Below are 16945 nucleotides of genomic sequence, written 5' to 3'. Positions count from 1 at the left end.
TGTAATGCGCGTTAGAGCCAGAGCCTTGCAGCATCAAATGTATAGTGCGTTGAGGTTCTACTCCAAGCCTGCAAGGGAGCAACTCCAGTTTACTTATCACACCATTCATCTCTCGAATAACAATTACTTTCATGATCATTGCATTGCATAGAGCACTAAGGAAAAGGTCACAAATGTTATTGTTATATTGTTTTTCTTGTATGTACCTCTGGATTGCAACCAATATGTCCACGTCGCCCGTTACTGCGAATTCTCTATAGAATGACTGGTGCGTGTGAATTTCAGCTGATAGACTCTTTTTCAAATCCTCATCTGTAAAAATCTCATCTCCAGCAGCATACAAGGATGAACTACCGGCATAAAGGAGGCAATGTCCGTCACCGCTTACGGATATGGATGAAATATTCTGTTCTTGAAGATAGCAATTCATGTTAGTATCTCTGTCAATTTAGGTGTCATCTACTAGTACTTGTTCCGAATCTATATCTCTGTTACTGGTAGTGGACGTGTCAAAAACTTGTTCTACTGGGGCAACCGCGGGCTTTACTGGTCCCGATTCTAATGGTCTGTCCGTCACGGCTGATGGCATGAAGTCTTCTTCTGTGAAAACTTCTGTGTTTAATGGGAAAATCCCAGCCTTTTGGAAACCACTACAAATGTTGGACATAGTTAGTGCCTCCTTCCATGGGTTACATAAAATGCCTGCAATATCATATATAGATATTGGCTTCCCTGGATTGTTACGAAGCCAGTTACTTTGCGACACCGACAGTTTTCTTTTCAGTGGTCCGAAGACCGACAGGTCCAGTGGCTGCAAGCGATGCGAACAGTGCGGTGGAAATGATAACATAACAATCCCGTTCTCCTTGGCGTAATCAAGAGCGTCTATGGAGAGATGAGAGACATGATTATCAAGCAAAATGAGAACTGGATTATTCACGGTTGGTTTGACATGTTGAACAAAGTGCTGCAGAAAGAGAAGAAAGTTATCAGCTGTCATCCAACCAGATGGATGGGCCGTTCCCCTGGAACCCGCTGGTGCTCCAATTAGAAAATGGTCTCTGTAGTTAACACGAGGATAAATAAGGAACGGTGGAATTGCTTTCCCGCCTGCGGATACACCAGCACACAGCGTGACTAGTTGTCCCCTCTCAGCTGATGTTAGAGATCCTATTTGCTTAACACCAGTACCTGCTACAACCTTTTTTGGTTTTACCACTGTCACCACTCCAGTTTCATCGACATTCCAAATGTCACATGCCTCAAAGATATGTCTCTCCGTCACTTCCGTCAGTTTGGTAAAGTATTCAGATACATTTGTTTTGTTAAAGGCTGTCGCTCTAGCGATGCTTGTTGCTTCTGGGGTCCTGAGTGAAAGTTCCGAATGACGTTTTAGAAACGAAGAGAACCAATCGGCACCCGCTATTTCCTTTTCCGACCACGATGCTGGCATTTTGATGTTAAATTGCTTGCCGCATTCATATGCTAAAAGTCTTACTTCACGTGGACACAGTCCAAAGTAAATGGTCGACGCGTGCTTTAAGTACACAACAAGTGCAGTTTCATCTCCATCTGAGAAAACTTGTCTAGGCCTTTGGTATCCGAAACGCATATTCGAAATTGATCTTTCTGATTCGGGCATCTTGTTTAGTTTTTTCACATTATCTTGTAGCGTTGAACGAGGTACGCCAAACAACTGACTTGTTTTCTTGTATCCATCGATAGTATTCTTGTACTGAGCTAGCGCTCTTTGCAACACATCTGTTGATACTCTGTCCCCTCTTTTCTTTTTGTACGTACGTACCATGTTGTAATTCTAAAATAAACATGAAAAAACTTGCATAAGGTTTGGAAAGTATCAAATTATGGTGACTGATATCGGACATTTCGCAATGTCGATAAATCGCTCAGAAGAGTGCGACATAACGCACGACAGATATTGCGACAGTATGAGAAAACGGGCGACAATGCGAAAGAAATTTATTGTTGCTATCTCGCCCGTTTTTTCGCACTGTCGCTCTCACTCTCAGTCTGTTATGCGTTTTGTCGCACTATATATCGTGCATTTTGTCGCCGGTTTTGTCGTTATCTCGCCCATGAAAGTGCGCCAAAACCGGCGAGATAGCGACAGTGACACTCTCGCCCGTTTTGTCGTACTATCTGACGTGCGTAGGCCTATAATGTCGCACTGTGACGTGTCGCTCTGTCGTGCGTTTGTTTTAGCAATGTCTTGGACGAGATAGCGACCGTTCAAACTGTCCGATATCAGCCATGCAACATATCAAATAAACAAACAATTCTGCCATATACCTCACAACGGCATTTTCCGTCCAGAATGCCCCGATAAAAATAATTGCAGCTAATTATTGTTCGTTGTCCGCAAGTTCCAGCTGTGTGGGGCACGTTCGGCCTTGTATGGGGCAAGTTCGGCCCAGGCCGAACGTGCCCCTACTCTCAGGGCCGGACATGCCCCCAGCAGTTTTTCCGAACACTTCGCTTTGCACCTTATTTAATGGTACATGGGATGAAGTAAACATAGTGTAATAGCAAAGCCCAGTATCTTACCTTCATATTTCATATTTAAGTTCGTCCGAATTTCTTACGGTTCTCGGTGAAAATAAAACTGAAAAGAATGTTGAAAATTTACTCACCAGGCTTAAAAATAAACATTCGCCACCAAAACGCCCAAAAACTTCACACTGCGGCCATCGTTGTACTGACGTAAACAGCGTCGTCATAAGTGACGTCATAGTATAAATGACGTCTCTTTATTCTTAATTACGCGCGAGATATAGCAATTAGCCGAACATGCCCCGAGGCCGGACTAGCCCCGGTCTCCCCTATGTGATTGGTGAATGTAGCGGTAGATGCAAAATGTAGATATGCAGTTAAAATGAAACAAAGTTAAGATTGAATGCAAGCTGAATAAGTGGGTGTATCTTTTCAAATGGCACATTAATAAAATTATATTCCTGATTCAAATGCAGTCTTATTATCACAAAATATGATTCAAACTGATCTAATTTTGTTATCCGTGCTGAAACGCATTATAGTTCGTTGATTTATTTCACTAGCAGTTTTACCTTATAACCACCAGCATAAAACTATGCCGTTTATCTTTTTAAAAGATATTTCTTGTTTAGATCTCCGGTAATAAGACATGTGCGTTTTATAAAAATGACCACTCGATATTGATACTGTGGTGATAAATGCCTATTCAGGACAGCCTAACGGTTAGGCCGCAACAAAATTTCATTTTCCTGTTCTAACGTTGCAACGTTAACGCAACTTCCGGTTTCGCTTTCATCAATGTCAGTCGGAATGTGCTTATGCGGAAGCAATCGTCGAAATCAGGAAGTAATTGTCTATCCTACATAGCCAAAACATCAGTGGATTTCGGGGATTTTAGATTAGCTAACGTTCAGGTTTTGATAAGGAATGACAAAGTGAATTTATCACATCATTCGGATTTCCTGATCCATCACTGTTCTGTCACAAACTTGAAACTAGTAACATAACGGTTACGGTAAGTACATTGTACACATGTACATGTATCATTTTACGTATACATTAGCCCTAGTTTCCTCTGGCCCTGACACCATGTCTGGTGGTGTTTGGTTTGTTTGGTTTGTTCACAGGTGCCTGACTCGTTTTATAAAATAATAACATATAAGAGTACATATAAGTCTCATTTATATGTACTCTTATATGTTATTATTTTATAAAACGAGTCGGGCACCTGTGGTTTGTTTTTGTTTAACGTCCTATTAACAGCCAGGGTCATTTAAGGACGTGCCAGGTTTTTGAGGTGGAGGAAAGCCGGAGTACCCGGAGAAAAACCACCGGCCTACGGTCAGTACCTGGCAAATTCCCAACGTAGGTTTCCACCAGACATGGTGTCAGGGCCAGATGAAACTCGGGCTATGTATACATTTGAATCATGTAGGGGCTTTTGTACCCCAACGATGCTTGACTGGCAACTTGAGCAGTCGGCACAATGACGTCACATCACATACATGGACCAATGGGTTGGGAATTTGTGCTAAATCCATAGTGATCTAATCTGAAGGTTTTTTTGATGTTTTCAAAAAAAAAAAAAAAAAAATGTCAGTCATCCCATATCGGATTTTTTAAAATGCTGATAAAACATCAGAAACCTTCAAATTACTGGGGATTACAGGCCAAGTGGATTTATAGATTTTCAAACTCAAGTATGTGCTGGAATTAGCTAAATATTAGAGTTAACTCATATACATTGTATGTTTACATTTGTATAAATATAAGTGACTGTTGATCGACTGAGTTGTCATCTGACATTACTCAGTGCTGACTGTGACTCGGTACCTATATCATAGGTTTTCAGTGTTAACTGTTAATTATCCTGTAAAATTTATTTGAGTGAATTATAAGTGTAGACAGATCTTCAGGTAATGAATTAACAGTCTATCTGTGTATAGGTCTGTGTGAAAATATCATACTGGTTTAATTAACATACCATCAGCAACAATTCAATGTTAATCTCTATAATTGCAAATTGTACAATATCAAAATATGTAAGTCTTTTAACTTAAACATAGCACTCATACTTGTATTGAATTGGGAATTCAGCTCTGTTGAGATTGTTTTAAATCTAATTTCAATTAAAATATGTTTTTTTTTTTAACTTTTAGGTAAAACAAATATGTTTTCAGCCATTGCTGAAAAATTCACCAAAGGTGTAACCAGTGACGATGCCTTTGTCCCAGTTAGGTCCATTGCCAGTGCCCATGATCTCAAACTGTTCCAAATTGTTGTCAAGCGGACGAAAACACACTGCATTTTCTGGGAAAAAGTGATATACAAACCATATGATTTTGAAGTATGTACTAAATTTATTGTTTAGTAAGAAATATTCGATATTTTTGTTAATATTAAAGTTCTGAATTTGATTATATATAGGGTAAGTTAATTGTATAACTATAGGCACACATGTATAAAAACTACTTTTATTATAACATTTCAAATACACACAAACTCCCCCAGAAAATTTTACTTTTAGGAGAAAGTGCAGCTTATTTGTTTGACTTAACCATTTAAAATAATGTGAGGTATCTTTTATTTAAACCAATGTTAATTTTTTTTAAGTTAAAGATTGTTGTAGATTTACCATAAAACCTAGCTGAGAACAACAGCCTTTCACCATGAACTATATAGAGGACCTTTCATGAATAGCTATGTCATGGAATTTATTAACGAGTTCAGTAATTTGATATGCCACAATTTAAGCCTTTATGTTTGATTTACCTACTGCAGACTTACCGCTACATCTGAATGTAATTATACATTATTCAATATACATTGTATATATTGTACTTTACTGGTGTAGTGTGAGGTATACATATCATTTTGTGTAATTACTTAAAAGATCAAAGTGAAATTAGAAATTTTGCTATACATTGTAATTATTAGATACTGTACTTGATGCATCCATGCGATGAAGGCTTCCAAGGTGTTATGTGTTTGTTTAAATACAAGACTACTGTATATTACATTATACATTATACCATGTAACATATGTACCGGTATGTATACTATATGTAAAAGGATGAATAAAAAAGATTTCAAAACAAATACAAGACTACACACTCACAGGGAGTCTAATAATCTTTTAATTTGACTGGTCACTGATAATTTCACACCAATACTGATTTTAATCGGTCCATTTAGAAGGCAAATCTCAGACACAAGATTTGTGAGATTTCGCTCTTTTTTTTGTTGTCTGCAAATTACTGTCTGGTATAAACTTTATTTCAGCAATTTTAGGGTGCGTAAATTACACTGATTTTTATGGTATTAAATCAATGATTACTCTAGAGTAATATTTATTCATATGATCATGCTTTCTTCTCAGATTAATGCAATTCATTTTCTGATTATAAATTTTACTTTATTTCCAATAGCTTAATGAAGTACTGTTGAATTCTCACTCACCGGTGCATGTTGATGAGACCTCCCAGGAAGGCTTCTGTAGATGGCACAGGAATATTGAATTTTCTCTCAGTGGTAAATTTGGAGCTGCTATTCGGGAGGAACTTGGTGATGTCTCATTTTCGACTTCAAGTACTTTGAACATCGAAGCAAATTTAGGTCAGCTTAACCTTGTTCAATTGGATTCTGGAAGTCTGGAGCGGGAACTGATTAAAAGGTGTGTTCAAAAATGAAAACTTTATTTATTAAGGAATTGGGTAATATTTAAGAACAATTGTGAAACAGGTTATATCAGCTTATGATAATCTCACTTGTTGGCCCGGATGGAAGTACCCAAGGGGTCTTAGTGTGTGAGGAAACCAGAGTACTTAAGAGAAAACCCACATGGTCAGGCCCTTATTTTTATAGCACTTTGTTAAGTGGATGTACCATATGCCTGGTAATAAATACACCCTACAGTAAAATAAAGATAAGTTAAAATGCTCCTACATTTAACTTCATTGTTGTGCAAAAATTAATGTTCCATCAATAACCTACTTTAAATTAAAGTTTATTTGTTCGAAATGTTGGTACCTAGGCTTATTACAGGATCAATACTTTGAATTTTAGAAGATTATTTGTCAGCATCTAGTCATGGTCCGGGCTTAATTATTACAGGATCAACACTTTGAACTTTAGAAGAAAATATTTGTCAGCATCTAGTCATGGTCCGGGCTTAATTATTACAGGATCAACACTTTGAGTTATAAGTCTATTTGTCGACGTCAAGCCATGGTCTGAGTTTATTACAGGATCAACACTTTGAGTTATAAGTCTATTTGTCTGCGTCTGGCCATGATTTGGGCTTATTACGGGATCAACACTTAATATAAGTTTATTTGTCAGCATCTGGCTATGATTTGGGCTTAATTATTACAGAACCAACACTTGGAGTTATTAGTTCATTTGTCGACGTCTAGCCATGGTCTGGGCTTATAACTAGATCAACACTTTGAGTTATAAGTTTATTTGTCCATGACTGGCCATGGTCTGGGCTTATTACAGGATCAACACTTATAAGTTTATTTGTTGATGTCTAGCCATGGTCTGGGTTTATAACAGGATCGACACTTTGAGTTATAAGTTTATTTGTCAGCGTCTGGTCATAGCTTATTAGAGAACCAAAACTGTGAAAATTTATTTTTCGTTGTTTTGCCAAGGTCTGAGCTTATTACAGGATCAAAATTTTACATTGAAGTTTATTTTGAATGAAACATTTTATTGTTTTTTATTTCACAGGCGAATAGATTTGTCTCATGTCTTAATAGAGCAGATTCGCAGAAAGAAAAACAGTGTATTGTGTGTTGTCCACAGCATCGTCAAGCTTGCTCAGAATGCTGAAATCAGGAGAACATCTGACATTGATATTGAAGGGAAAGCCAGTGCTGGGATACCGGTATGTTATGTAGAGGTGCAATTTTAATATTATATGTTTGATTTTTAGCTCACCTGGACCGAAGGTCCTGTGAGCTTATGTCATGGCGCTGTGTCCGTCCGTCCGTCCGTCCGTCCGTCGTCCGTCGTCGTCCGTCAACATTTGCTTCAAATTGCTACTAGTCAAAAAGTTCTGATTGGATTTTGACCAAATTTGGTCAGACACATCCTTGGTGGAAAGGGATCAGATTTTGTATAAATGGTGATTCTGACCCCCAAGGGGCTGGAGAGGCGGGGCCCAATAGGGGAAATTGGGGCAATTCCTTTAAATCGCTACTAGTCATAAAGTTATGAATGGATTTAAACTCAATTTGGTGGGACGTTTCTGACTAAATTGGGTTTAAATCCATTCATAACTTCCTTGGGGGAATGTGAAGTGATTTTGCAGAAATGCTGACTCTGACTCCCAAGGGGCCAAAGGGGCGGGGCCCAATAGGGGAAATAGAGGTAATGCCTTTAAGTCACTACTTATCATAAAGTTATGAATGGATGTAAACCCAATTTAGTCAGGAATATCCTTGGGGGAAGGGGAACAGATTTTGCATAAGTGGTGACTTTGACCTCCGAAGGGGCCAAAGGGGCGGGGTCCAATAGGGGAAATGGAGGTAATGCCTGTAATTCATTACTAGTCATAAAGTTATGAATGGATTTGATCCCAATTTGGTCAGAAACATCCTTGGGGGAATGTGAAAAGATCTTGCAGAAATGGTGACTGACCCCCAAGGGGCCTAAGGGGTGGGGCCCAATTTGGAAATAGAGGTAATTTTCTTTAAATCGCTACTTGTCATAAAATTATGAATGGATTTGAAATCAATTTTATCAGAAACATCCTTGGGGGAAGGGGAACAGATTTTGCATAAATGGTGACTCTGATCCCCAAGGGGCCGGAGGGGTGGGCCCCAATAGGGGAAAATTTGGTCAGAAAAACTCATGGGGAAAGTGAAACAGATTTTGCATAAATTGTGACTTTGACCCCCAAGGGGATATAAAGGTAATTTCTTTAAATCGCCATCAGTCATAAAGTTATAAATGGATTTGATCAAAATGTGTTCAGAAACATCCTTAGGAAAAAGGGAACAGATTTTGCATAAGTGGTGACTTTGACCCCCAAAGGGCCAAAGGGGCGGGGCCCAGTAGGGGAAATAGAGATAATTCCTTTAAATCGCTACTAGTCATAAAATTATCAATGGATTTGATCAAAATGTGTTCAGAAACATCCTTAGGAAAAGGGGAACAGATTTTGCATAAATTGTGACTTTGACCCCCAAGGGGCCAAAGGGGCGGGGCCCAATAGGGGAAATAGAGATAATTCCTTTAAATCGCTACTAGTCATAAAGTTATGAATGGATTTGATCCCAATTTGGTCAGAAAAAATCTTGGGGAAAGCGAAACAGATTTTGCATAAATTGTGACTTTGGCCACCAAGGGGATATAAAGGTAAAATCGTTTGTAAAATCAATCCTTTAGGTCTTTCAGACCCTTAGAGAGTCTGGACTTAGTTATTTCTTTAAAGCAGTTGGGATCCCCACACTAAAACCATATATACAACAAATTGAACATAACATTATTTTGACATTTGGTCAAATCCAACCGGGTATGCGATACAGGCCCGACAGGCCTCTTGTTAATTAATCATTGTCGTATGTATATGTTTATATGACTCATGTTTCCTTCCTTACAAGAGGCCTCATCACTTAATTTTAGTAATTATACCCCCGCAACGAAGTTAGGGGGGTATACTGGAATCAGGTTGTTTGTCCGTCCGTCCGTCTGTAGACACATTTTGGCTGGACAACTCCTCCTAAACCGATTGGCCGATTCCAATGAAACTTAACACAAATATAGAGGACCATGTGTAGATGTGCATGCCACTTTCTTTTTCTCAAAATTATGGTTGCTATGGCAACTGGTCACTGAATTTTCTTTATTGTGAACAACACATATTTCAGACATTCTGAATTTTAGAAATATCGGCATGCACGGGTTATCTTAGTTAGCCTCTAATTAACAGTTCTAATTCACCATTGACTCGTGCAGATTACGGGGTGTTAGTCAGCCATCCTGGCGAAAGTTCTAGTTATGGCTCCCTACTTGAGTTGCTTTGAAGTCCAAATGTCAAATGTCAAGCAGAACCTCAGTAATATTGGGCAGTTCGCTTCTTGATGAATTTACGGTCGATATATAGCCAGACAACAGGGGCCTTGTTGACCTGTCAGTATTCTAGTTTGCTTTAAAATTTCTTTTTAACCAGAAGGCTTAACTTAGTTGAAGGAAAACGTTGACAGAAATACTAGATAGCTGAGAGGCAGGTCCCAAAATGGTAACAAATTTTTGGTACTGAGAGGCAAGTCCTAAAATGGGAAAATTATTTGTAAGTTACTAAAATATCCAGGTGGTTGATACATGCCCCATGGACCTCTTGTTAATGTAATTTTGTATACCATTTCTTATGGTGCACATATATTTTTACTTTGATTACAGGGTGTGAATGAAGCTCATATGAATATGGAAGGAGGTTTAGATGACAAAACGGTCCGTGATATAGGGCTCCTGAAAGGCCAGCCTATAGCCTACAAAGTATGGGAACTGCAGGTGGACAAGCATGGAGGAGAGATTGTGCCGTGCATCACCAGCGATATTTCTGGTGGATTTATGAACGGAGAAGATATCATAGGACGTCCCCTTCAGCCAGCATCAACCATAGATTCCACTTTATATACACGTGGTTAGTGTTCAGCAGGTTTTTCATTTGATTATTTGGAAAATTAAATATTTGACCATTCATCAGTTTGAATCATTGTTAAAAAATAGTGGCTTCTTACAAATGTTTTAATTGAAATTGACTATTTTCAGTGTATATGAAAGTAGAGGGTTTCTGAAATAGTAGCAGAGAAATAGCTACCAGTATGATTAGAATGTTATCATTCTGGATGTCAGATATTTCTGAAATGTAATAAGCTGATGTTTTATTATCCATTGCCATCAAAATGGAGCAGGGTTATATTTGAAAACATGAAATGAGTCTTTATTTTCAGAAAATATTGATGGCCTAGAAATCGACGGTGCAGGGATTCATAATTTTTCAAGCCCCGTAGACTCTCCAGAAAAAGTTTCCCGGATTCTACAGCCTGTGTTTTCCATGGCTGAAGTAGACAGAGGGAAAATCAAAGAATTGCTTTTCAACGCATCAGCAGAAGATTTTGAAAAGCTGGACATCCTTGTAAGATTCAGAAATATGTTTAAGAAAAAAGAATATTTATTAGCTGACCTTGCGGAAGGGCTGGTAAGCTTATAGTATGGTGTGGCATCTAATGTCCTTCCATTCACCATCCGCTTGTCAACTTTTTCTAAAAACTGCTTCTTGACTGAGAGTTGATTACCAGTTAGCTCAAATGGTTACAGCGCTTGTCTAGATTTCTGAGGACCAGGGTTGGAGTCCTGGTGTGCATTTTTAGGTCATCTGACCCAAAGGGTTAGGATGACCTATAGTCATTGTGCTTTGTCTGTTGGCGACAGCTGCCCACGTGCACCATCCACCATCTACCATCCACCGTCCGCCGTGCGTAAACTTTTTACATTGCAAACTTCTTTTCAAATTCCAACTGTGGGATTGAGCTGAAACTTGCCCGAAATGATCTTGAGATGGTCCTGACCAAGTGTTGTTATTTTTCGGGTCTGTCAGAAATCCAAGATGGCCGCCATTGCAGCCATCTTGAAAAACACATTTTAAACTTCTCCAATTCCACTAGTGCCATTGAGCTGGAAATTGGTCAGGATGTTAAAGAAGGGGAGCCAACAAAGTGTTGTTATATTTCAGCCTCATAAAAACATTAACATCGCAGCCAGCTTGCATGCATGGTGGCCATTTTGTAACATAATTGTGCAATCATGGTTTACCTGAACAAAACATATTTCAAAGTTCCAACAGTGGGATTCAGCTCAAACTGACCTGATCCTGAGATGGTTCTGATCAAGTGTTGTTATCATTCGGGTCAATCCAAATTCCAAGATGGGTGCCTTGGCCAAGAATGCCGCTATATATACTCGCTACAGAGAATGTATACTTCAATAGTATAAAGGTCTTTAGAGTCAGATTACCGTTAAGGCCCATGGGCCTCTTGTTATTTGTGCCGTCGCCATGCGCCGTCTGTAAACATTTCAAAATTTATCTTAACTTCCACCAGTTAAAACTTGCCTGAAATGATTCTGAAATGGTTATGACTAAGTATTCTTAGGTCATCTGACCCGAAGGTTGCACATTATCAAATAGTCATTGTGCTTTGTCTGTCGTTGTCCACTCTCTGTGGTCAGCAAACAGCTGTATGCCGTTCGTAAACTTTTCACATTTCAAACTTATTCTCAAGTTCCGCCAGGGGGATTGAGCTGAAACTTAACTGTAAGTGATTCTGGGATAGTATTGACAAAGTTTTTCATAATTGTTACTTTTCAGGTTGGTCCGAAATCCAATAGAATCTAATTGAATAGCACATTTTAAACTTCCTCCTCGGCTCAGCTTGTGCCATTGAGCTGGAAATTTGGGGGATGTTAAGGAAATGGAGCCAACAAAGTGTTGTCATATTTTGGCCTCGTAAAAATTTTGACATGACATTTGATTGCCCAATCACAGTTTTTCTCAAAAATACCTATTTGAATCTTCTTCTCAAGAAGTCTTCTTTAACTTTCTTGAAATGATTCTGATGAAGTGTTGCTATTTTCTGCCATCTTCAATTTTTGATTTTGTTCCCAATGTGTTCCACCTGCGGGATTCCGTGTTGTTATTTTTTTTGTGTTGGTCTGGTATCCAAGATTTCTGGTGGTGAGGATTCAAGATTGTACAAATGAGGGGACCTCCCTCCCTCCCCCAGGAAGCTGAGGGGCTAGGCCAAAAAGGGGCAATTTAGCAATGGATATCACTATGATTTTAATGGTATCATCTTTAGATGATAGAGATAATAGAACTTATACAAATAGTTATTCTGATCCTGCTAGGATCTCTTAATTGTTTTATCATTTATTTTTATTATTTTTCAGTTTGATCAAGTGGAGAACAGATTTGGTGATCCAAATACTGATGATCCCCTCACATTAAATCAAATTGGGGACCTTAAATTCAGTAACCAGGAAATTTGCCGCCAATTTCTTCTGCTGGCTGGATTTGAGCATAAGGTGAGTAAACTGCAGTATTAACTCTTATAACGAATTTTCAAAACATTCCAAGTTACGCTGCCTAATTGAGGTTTCTGGTGAGACCCTTGGGCCTAATTGAGGTTCCTGGTGAGACCCTTAGGCCTAATTGAGGTTTTTGGTTAGATCCTTAGGCCTAATTGAGGTTTCTGGTGATACCCTTAGGCCTAATTGAGGTTTCTGGTTAGATCCTAAGGCCTAATTGTGGTTTCTGGTGAGATCCTTAAGCCTAATTGAGGTTTCTGGTGAGACCCTTGGGCCTAATTGAGGTTTGTGGTGAGACCCTTGGGCCTAATTGAGGTTTGTGGTGAGACCCTTAGGCCTAATTGAGGTTTGTGGTGAGACCCTTGGGCCTAATTGAGGTTTCTGGTGAGACCCTTAGGCCTAATTGAGGTTTCTGGTGAGACCCTTTGGCCTAATTGAGGTTTCTGGTGAGACCCTTGGGCCTAATTGAGGTTTCTGGTGAGACCCTAAGGCCTAATTGAGGTTTCTGGTGAGACCCTTTGGCCTAATTGAGGTTTCTAGTGAGACCCTTGGGCCTAATTGAGGTTTCTGGTTAGATCCTAAGGCCTAATTGAGGTTTCTGGTGAGACCCTTAGGTTTAATTGAGGTTTCTGGTGAGACCCTTAGGCCTAATTGAGGTTTCTGGTGAGACCCTTAGGCCTAATTGAGGTTTCTGGTGAGACCCTTAGGCCTAATTGAGGTTTCTGGTGAGACCCTTTGGCCTAAATGAGGTTTCTGGTTAGACCCTTAGGTTTAATTGAGGTTTCTGGTGAGACCCTTGGGCCTAATTGAGGTTTCTGGTGAGACCTTAAGGTTTGGTTGAGGATTCTGATGAGACTTTATAGTTTAATTTAGGATTTGGTTTAATTAAGGTTTCTGGTGAGACCCTAAGGTAAAATTAAGGTTTCTGGTGAGACCCTAAGGTAAAATTAAGGTTTCTGGTGAGACCCTAAGGTAAAATTAAGGTTTCTGGTGAGACCCTAAGGTAAAACTGAGGTTTCTGGTGAGACCCTAAGGTAAAATTGAGGTTTCTGGTGAGACCCTAAGGTTTAATTCAGGATTCTAATGAGACCCTAAGGTTTAATGTAGGATTCTGTTGAGACCTGAAGGCATTAGCAAAAAATGTTACAAGAATAAATTGTGCTGCAGTATAAATCTAAATGATCAGAACAAATTAAAAATATTTAAGCAATGAACTGTTACCAAATGTTAGTATACAGTCGATATGAATACAATTTGGGTGACAGATAATAGAAGGGTGACTTTTTGACATGAAATATTTATCTGTCACCCAAACTATTCATATTGACTGTATACTACCATTTGGTAACAGTTCAATGCTTATATTTATATTCATGGTGATTTTTTTTATTAGCTCACCTGGACCGAAGGTCCGGTGAGCTTATGCCATGGTGCAGCGTCCGTCGTCCGTCGTCCGGTGTCCGTCGTCCGTCCGTCAACATTTGCTTCAAATCGCTACTAGTCATCAAGTTCTTATTGGATTTTGACCTTGGCAGAAGGGGATCAGATTTTGCATAAATGGTGACTCTGACCCCCAAGGGGCCTGAGGGGCGGGGCCCAATAGGGGAAATTGAGGCAATTCCTTTAAATCGCTACTAGTCATAAAGTTATGAATGGATTTGAACCCAATTTGGTCAGAAACATCCTTTGGGGAAGGGGAACAGATTTTGCATAAATGGTGACTCTGACCCCCAAGGGGCCAAAGGGGCGGGGCCTAATGGGGAAATAGAGGTAATTCCTTCAAATCGCTACTAGTCATAAAGTTAAGAATGGATTTGAACCCGATTTGGTCAGAAACATTCTTTGGGGAAGGGGAACAGATTTTGCATAAATGGTGACTCTGACCCCCAAGGGGCCAAAGGGGCGGGGCCTAATGGGGAAATAGAGGTAATTCCTTCAAATCGCTACTAGTCATAAAGTTATGAATGGATTTGAACCCAATTTGGTCAGAAACATCCTTCGGGGAAGGGGATCAGATTTTGCTTAAATGGTGACTCTGACCCCCAAGGGGCCTGAGGGGCAGGGCCCAATAGGGGAAATTAAGGCAATTCCTTTAAATCGCTACTAGTCATAAAGTTATGAATGGATTTGAACCCAATTTGGTCAGAAACATCCTTTGGGGAAGGGGAACAGATTTTGCATAAATGGTGACTCTGACCCCCAAGGGGCCAAAGGGGCGGGGCCTAATGGGGAAATAGAGGTAATTTCTTCAAATCGCTACTAGTCATAAAGTTATGAATGGATTTGAACCCAATTTGGTCAGAAACATCCTTTGGGGAAGGGGATCAGATTTTGCATAAATGGTGACTCTGACCCCCAAGGGGCCTGAGGGGCAGGGCCCAATAGGGGAAATTAAGGCAATTCCTTTAAATCGCTACTTGTCATAAAGTTATGAATGGATTTGAACCCAATTTGGTCAGAAACATCCTTTGGGGAAGGGGAACAGATTTTGCATAAATGGTGACTCTGACCCCCAAGGGGCCTGAGGGGCAGGGCCCAATAGGGGAAATTAAGGCAATTCCTTTAAATCGCTACTAGTGATAAAGTTATGAATGGATTTGAACCCAATTTGGTCAGAAACATCCTTTGGGGAAGGGGAACAGATTTTGCATAAATGGTGACTCTGACCCCCAAGGGGCCAAAGGGGCGGGGCCTAATGGGGAAATAGAGGTAATTCCTTCAAATCGCTACTAGTCATAAAGTTATGAATGGATTTGAACCCAATTTGGTCAGAAACATCCTTTGGGGAAGAGGAACAGATTTTGAATAAATGGTTACTCTGACCCCCAAGGGGCCAAAAGGTCGGGGCCCATTAGGGGAAATAGAGGTAATTCCTTCAAATCGCTACTAGTCCTAAAGTTATGAATGGATTTGAACCCAATTTGGTCAGAAACATCCTTTGGGGAAGGGGAACAGATTTTGCATAAATGGTGACTCTGACCCCCAAGGGGCCAAAGGGGCGGGGCCAAATGGGGAAATAGAGGTAATTCCTTCAAATCGCTACTAGTCATAAAGTTATGAATGGATTTGAACCCAATTTGGTCAGAAACATTCTTGGGGGAAGGGGAACAGATTTTGCATAAATGGTGACTCTGACCCCCAAGAGGCCTGAGGAGCGGGGCCCAATAGGGGAAATTGAGGCAATTCCTTTAAATCGCTACTTGTCATAAAGTTATGAATGGATTTGAACCCAATTTGGTCAGAAACATCCTTTGGGGATGGGGAATAGATTTTGCATAAATGGTGACTCTGACCCCCAAGGGGCCAAAGGGGCGGGGCCTAATGGGGAAATAGAGGTAATTCCTTCAAATCGCTACTTGTCATTAAGTTATGAATGGATTTGAACCCAATTTAGTCAGAAGCATTCTTGGGGGAAGGGGAACAGATTTTGCATAAATGGTGACTTTGACCCCCAAGGGGCCAAAGGGGCGGGGCCACATATGGGAAAAAGAGGTAATTCCTTTAAATCACTATAGTCATAAAGTTATAAATGCATGTTGTAAACTCAGAGAGTCTGGACTTCATTATTTCTTTAAAGCAGTTGGGATCCCCACGCTATAACCATAAATAGCATTGTTTGAGGTTAACAAACAAAAGGAATTGAACATGAACATTATTTTGACATTTGGTCAAATCCAACCAGGTGAGCGATACAGGCCCCATGGGCCTCTTGTTTACTTTAGGTTATGGCGCGTTTAAATTTGCCGCTTACCCTATCACTGACGTCATCTAGTTCAAATAACGGAACAGCCGAAATTTCCAGAAGTCCTTCATGTTGTTATTAATAGCAAACACATAAAATGGGTTTTGCACAAATTTGGCTTTATTTTATATTTCATATAAGTTTATAAATATTGTCAAATTGTTCACAATTGCATAATTTCTGATCGTTTAAAATCAAAACTGTTTTTCTTCGCAATGATATACGGTAAACATTTAGAAGCGATGTGGCGTTGAACAGGCATTGCACAGGACTGACTCAATTCCTTGCAAACACTTATGTTTCTATCGACTGGATTTACGTTACTTTCAGAAGAATATCAGCTCTCAAATTCTGAATGAAAGTTGTTTTGATAGTAGGTGGAAACGATTCCAAGGATATTTTGTTCGAAACAGATTCCAGTCTAACCGGTCACATCAGTGTCGCTAATTTAGCAGATGATGTTCGAATTCACAGGGCTCAATTTTGTAAGGACATCAGTGAATAACCACAAAACTAAAATCCAGTATACATACACAACCGGAAACTATGTCGATACTACCGATTTTTTACAAGATTTTTTTTTATGAACACTGG

General features: G+C 39.6%; 2 protein-coding genes across 2 annotated transcripts in view; one reads left to right on the top strand and one right to left on the bottom strand.

Moving 5' to 3' along the window:
• Positions 1-448: 448 nt before the first annotated feature.
• On the bottom strand, positions 449-1807 carry LOC117317420. Its single transcript, XM_033872231.1, has one exon. It carries the CDS (start codon positions 1805-1807, stop codon positions 449-451), a length of 1359 nt encoding a protein of 452 aa, XP_033728122.1.
• Positions 1808-3282: 1475 nt separating this feature from the next.
• The window catches only part of LOC117317702, a 21376-nt gene continuing 7713 nt past the window's right edge, over positions 3283-16945 (top strand). The window contains exons 1-7 of the mRNA XM_033872578.1: positions 3283-3526; positions 4671-4858; positions 5940-6184; positions 7246-7402; positions 9922-10165; positions 10476-10660; positions 12472-12606. Of these exons, the coding sequence (XP_033728469.1) occupies positions 4682-4858; positions 5940-6184; positions 7246-7402; positions 9922-10165; positions 10476-10660; positions 12472-12606 (1143 nt within the window). The 5' untranslated portion in view covers positions 3283-3526; positions 4671-4681. The remainder of the gene's footprint in view (positions 3527-4670; positions 4859-5939; positions 6185-7245; positions 7403-9921; positions 10166-10475; positions 10661-12471; positions 12607-16945) is intronic.

Source organism: Pecten maximus, chromosome 19 (assembly GCF_902652985.1).
Source record: "Pecten maximus chromosome 19, xPecMax1.1, whole genome shotgun sequence".
NCBI classification, from domain to species: Eukaryota; Metazoa; Mollusca; class Bivalvia; order Pectinida; family Pectinidae; genus Pecten; species Pecten maximus.
This window is presented reverse-complemented; position numbering and strand designations above follow the sequence as displayed.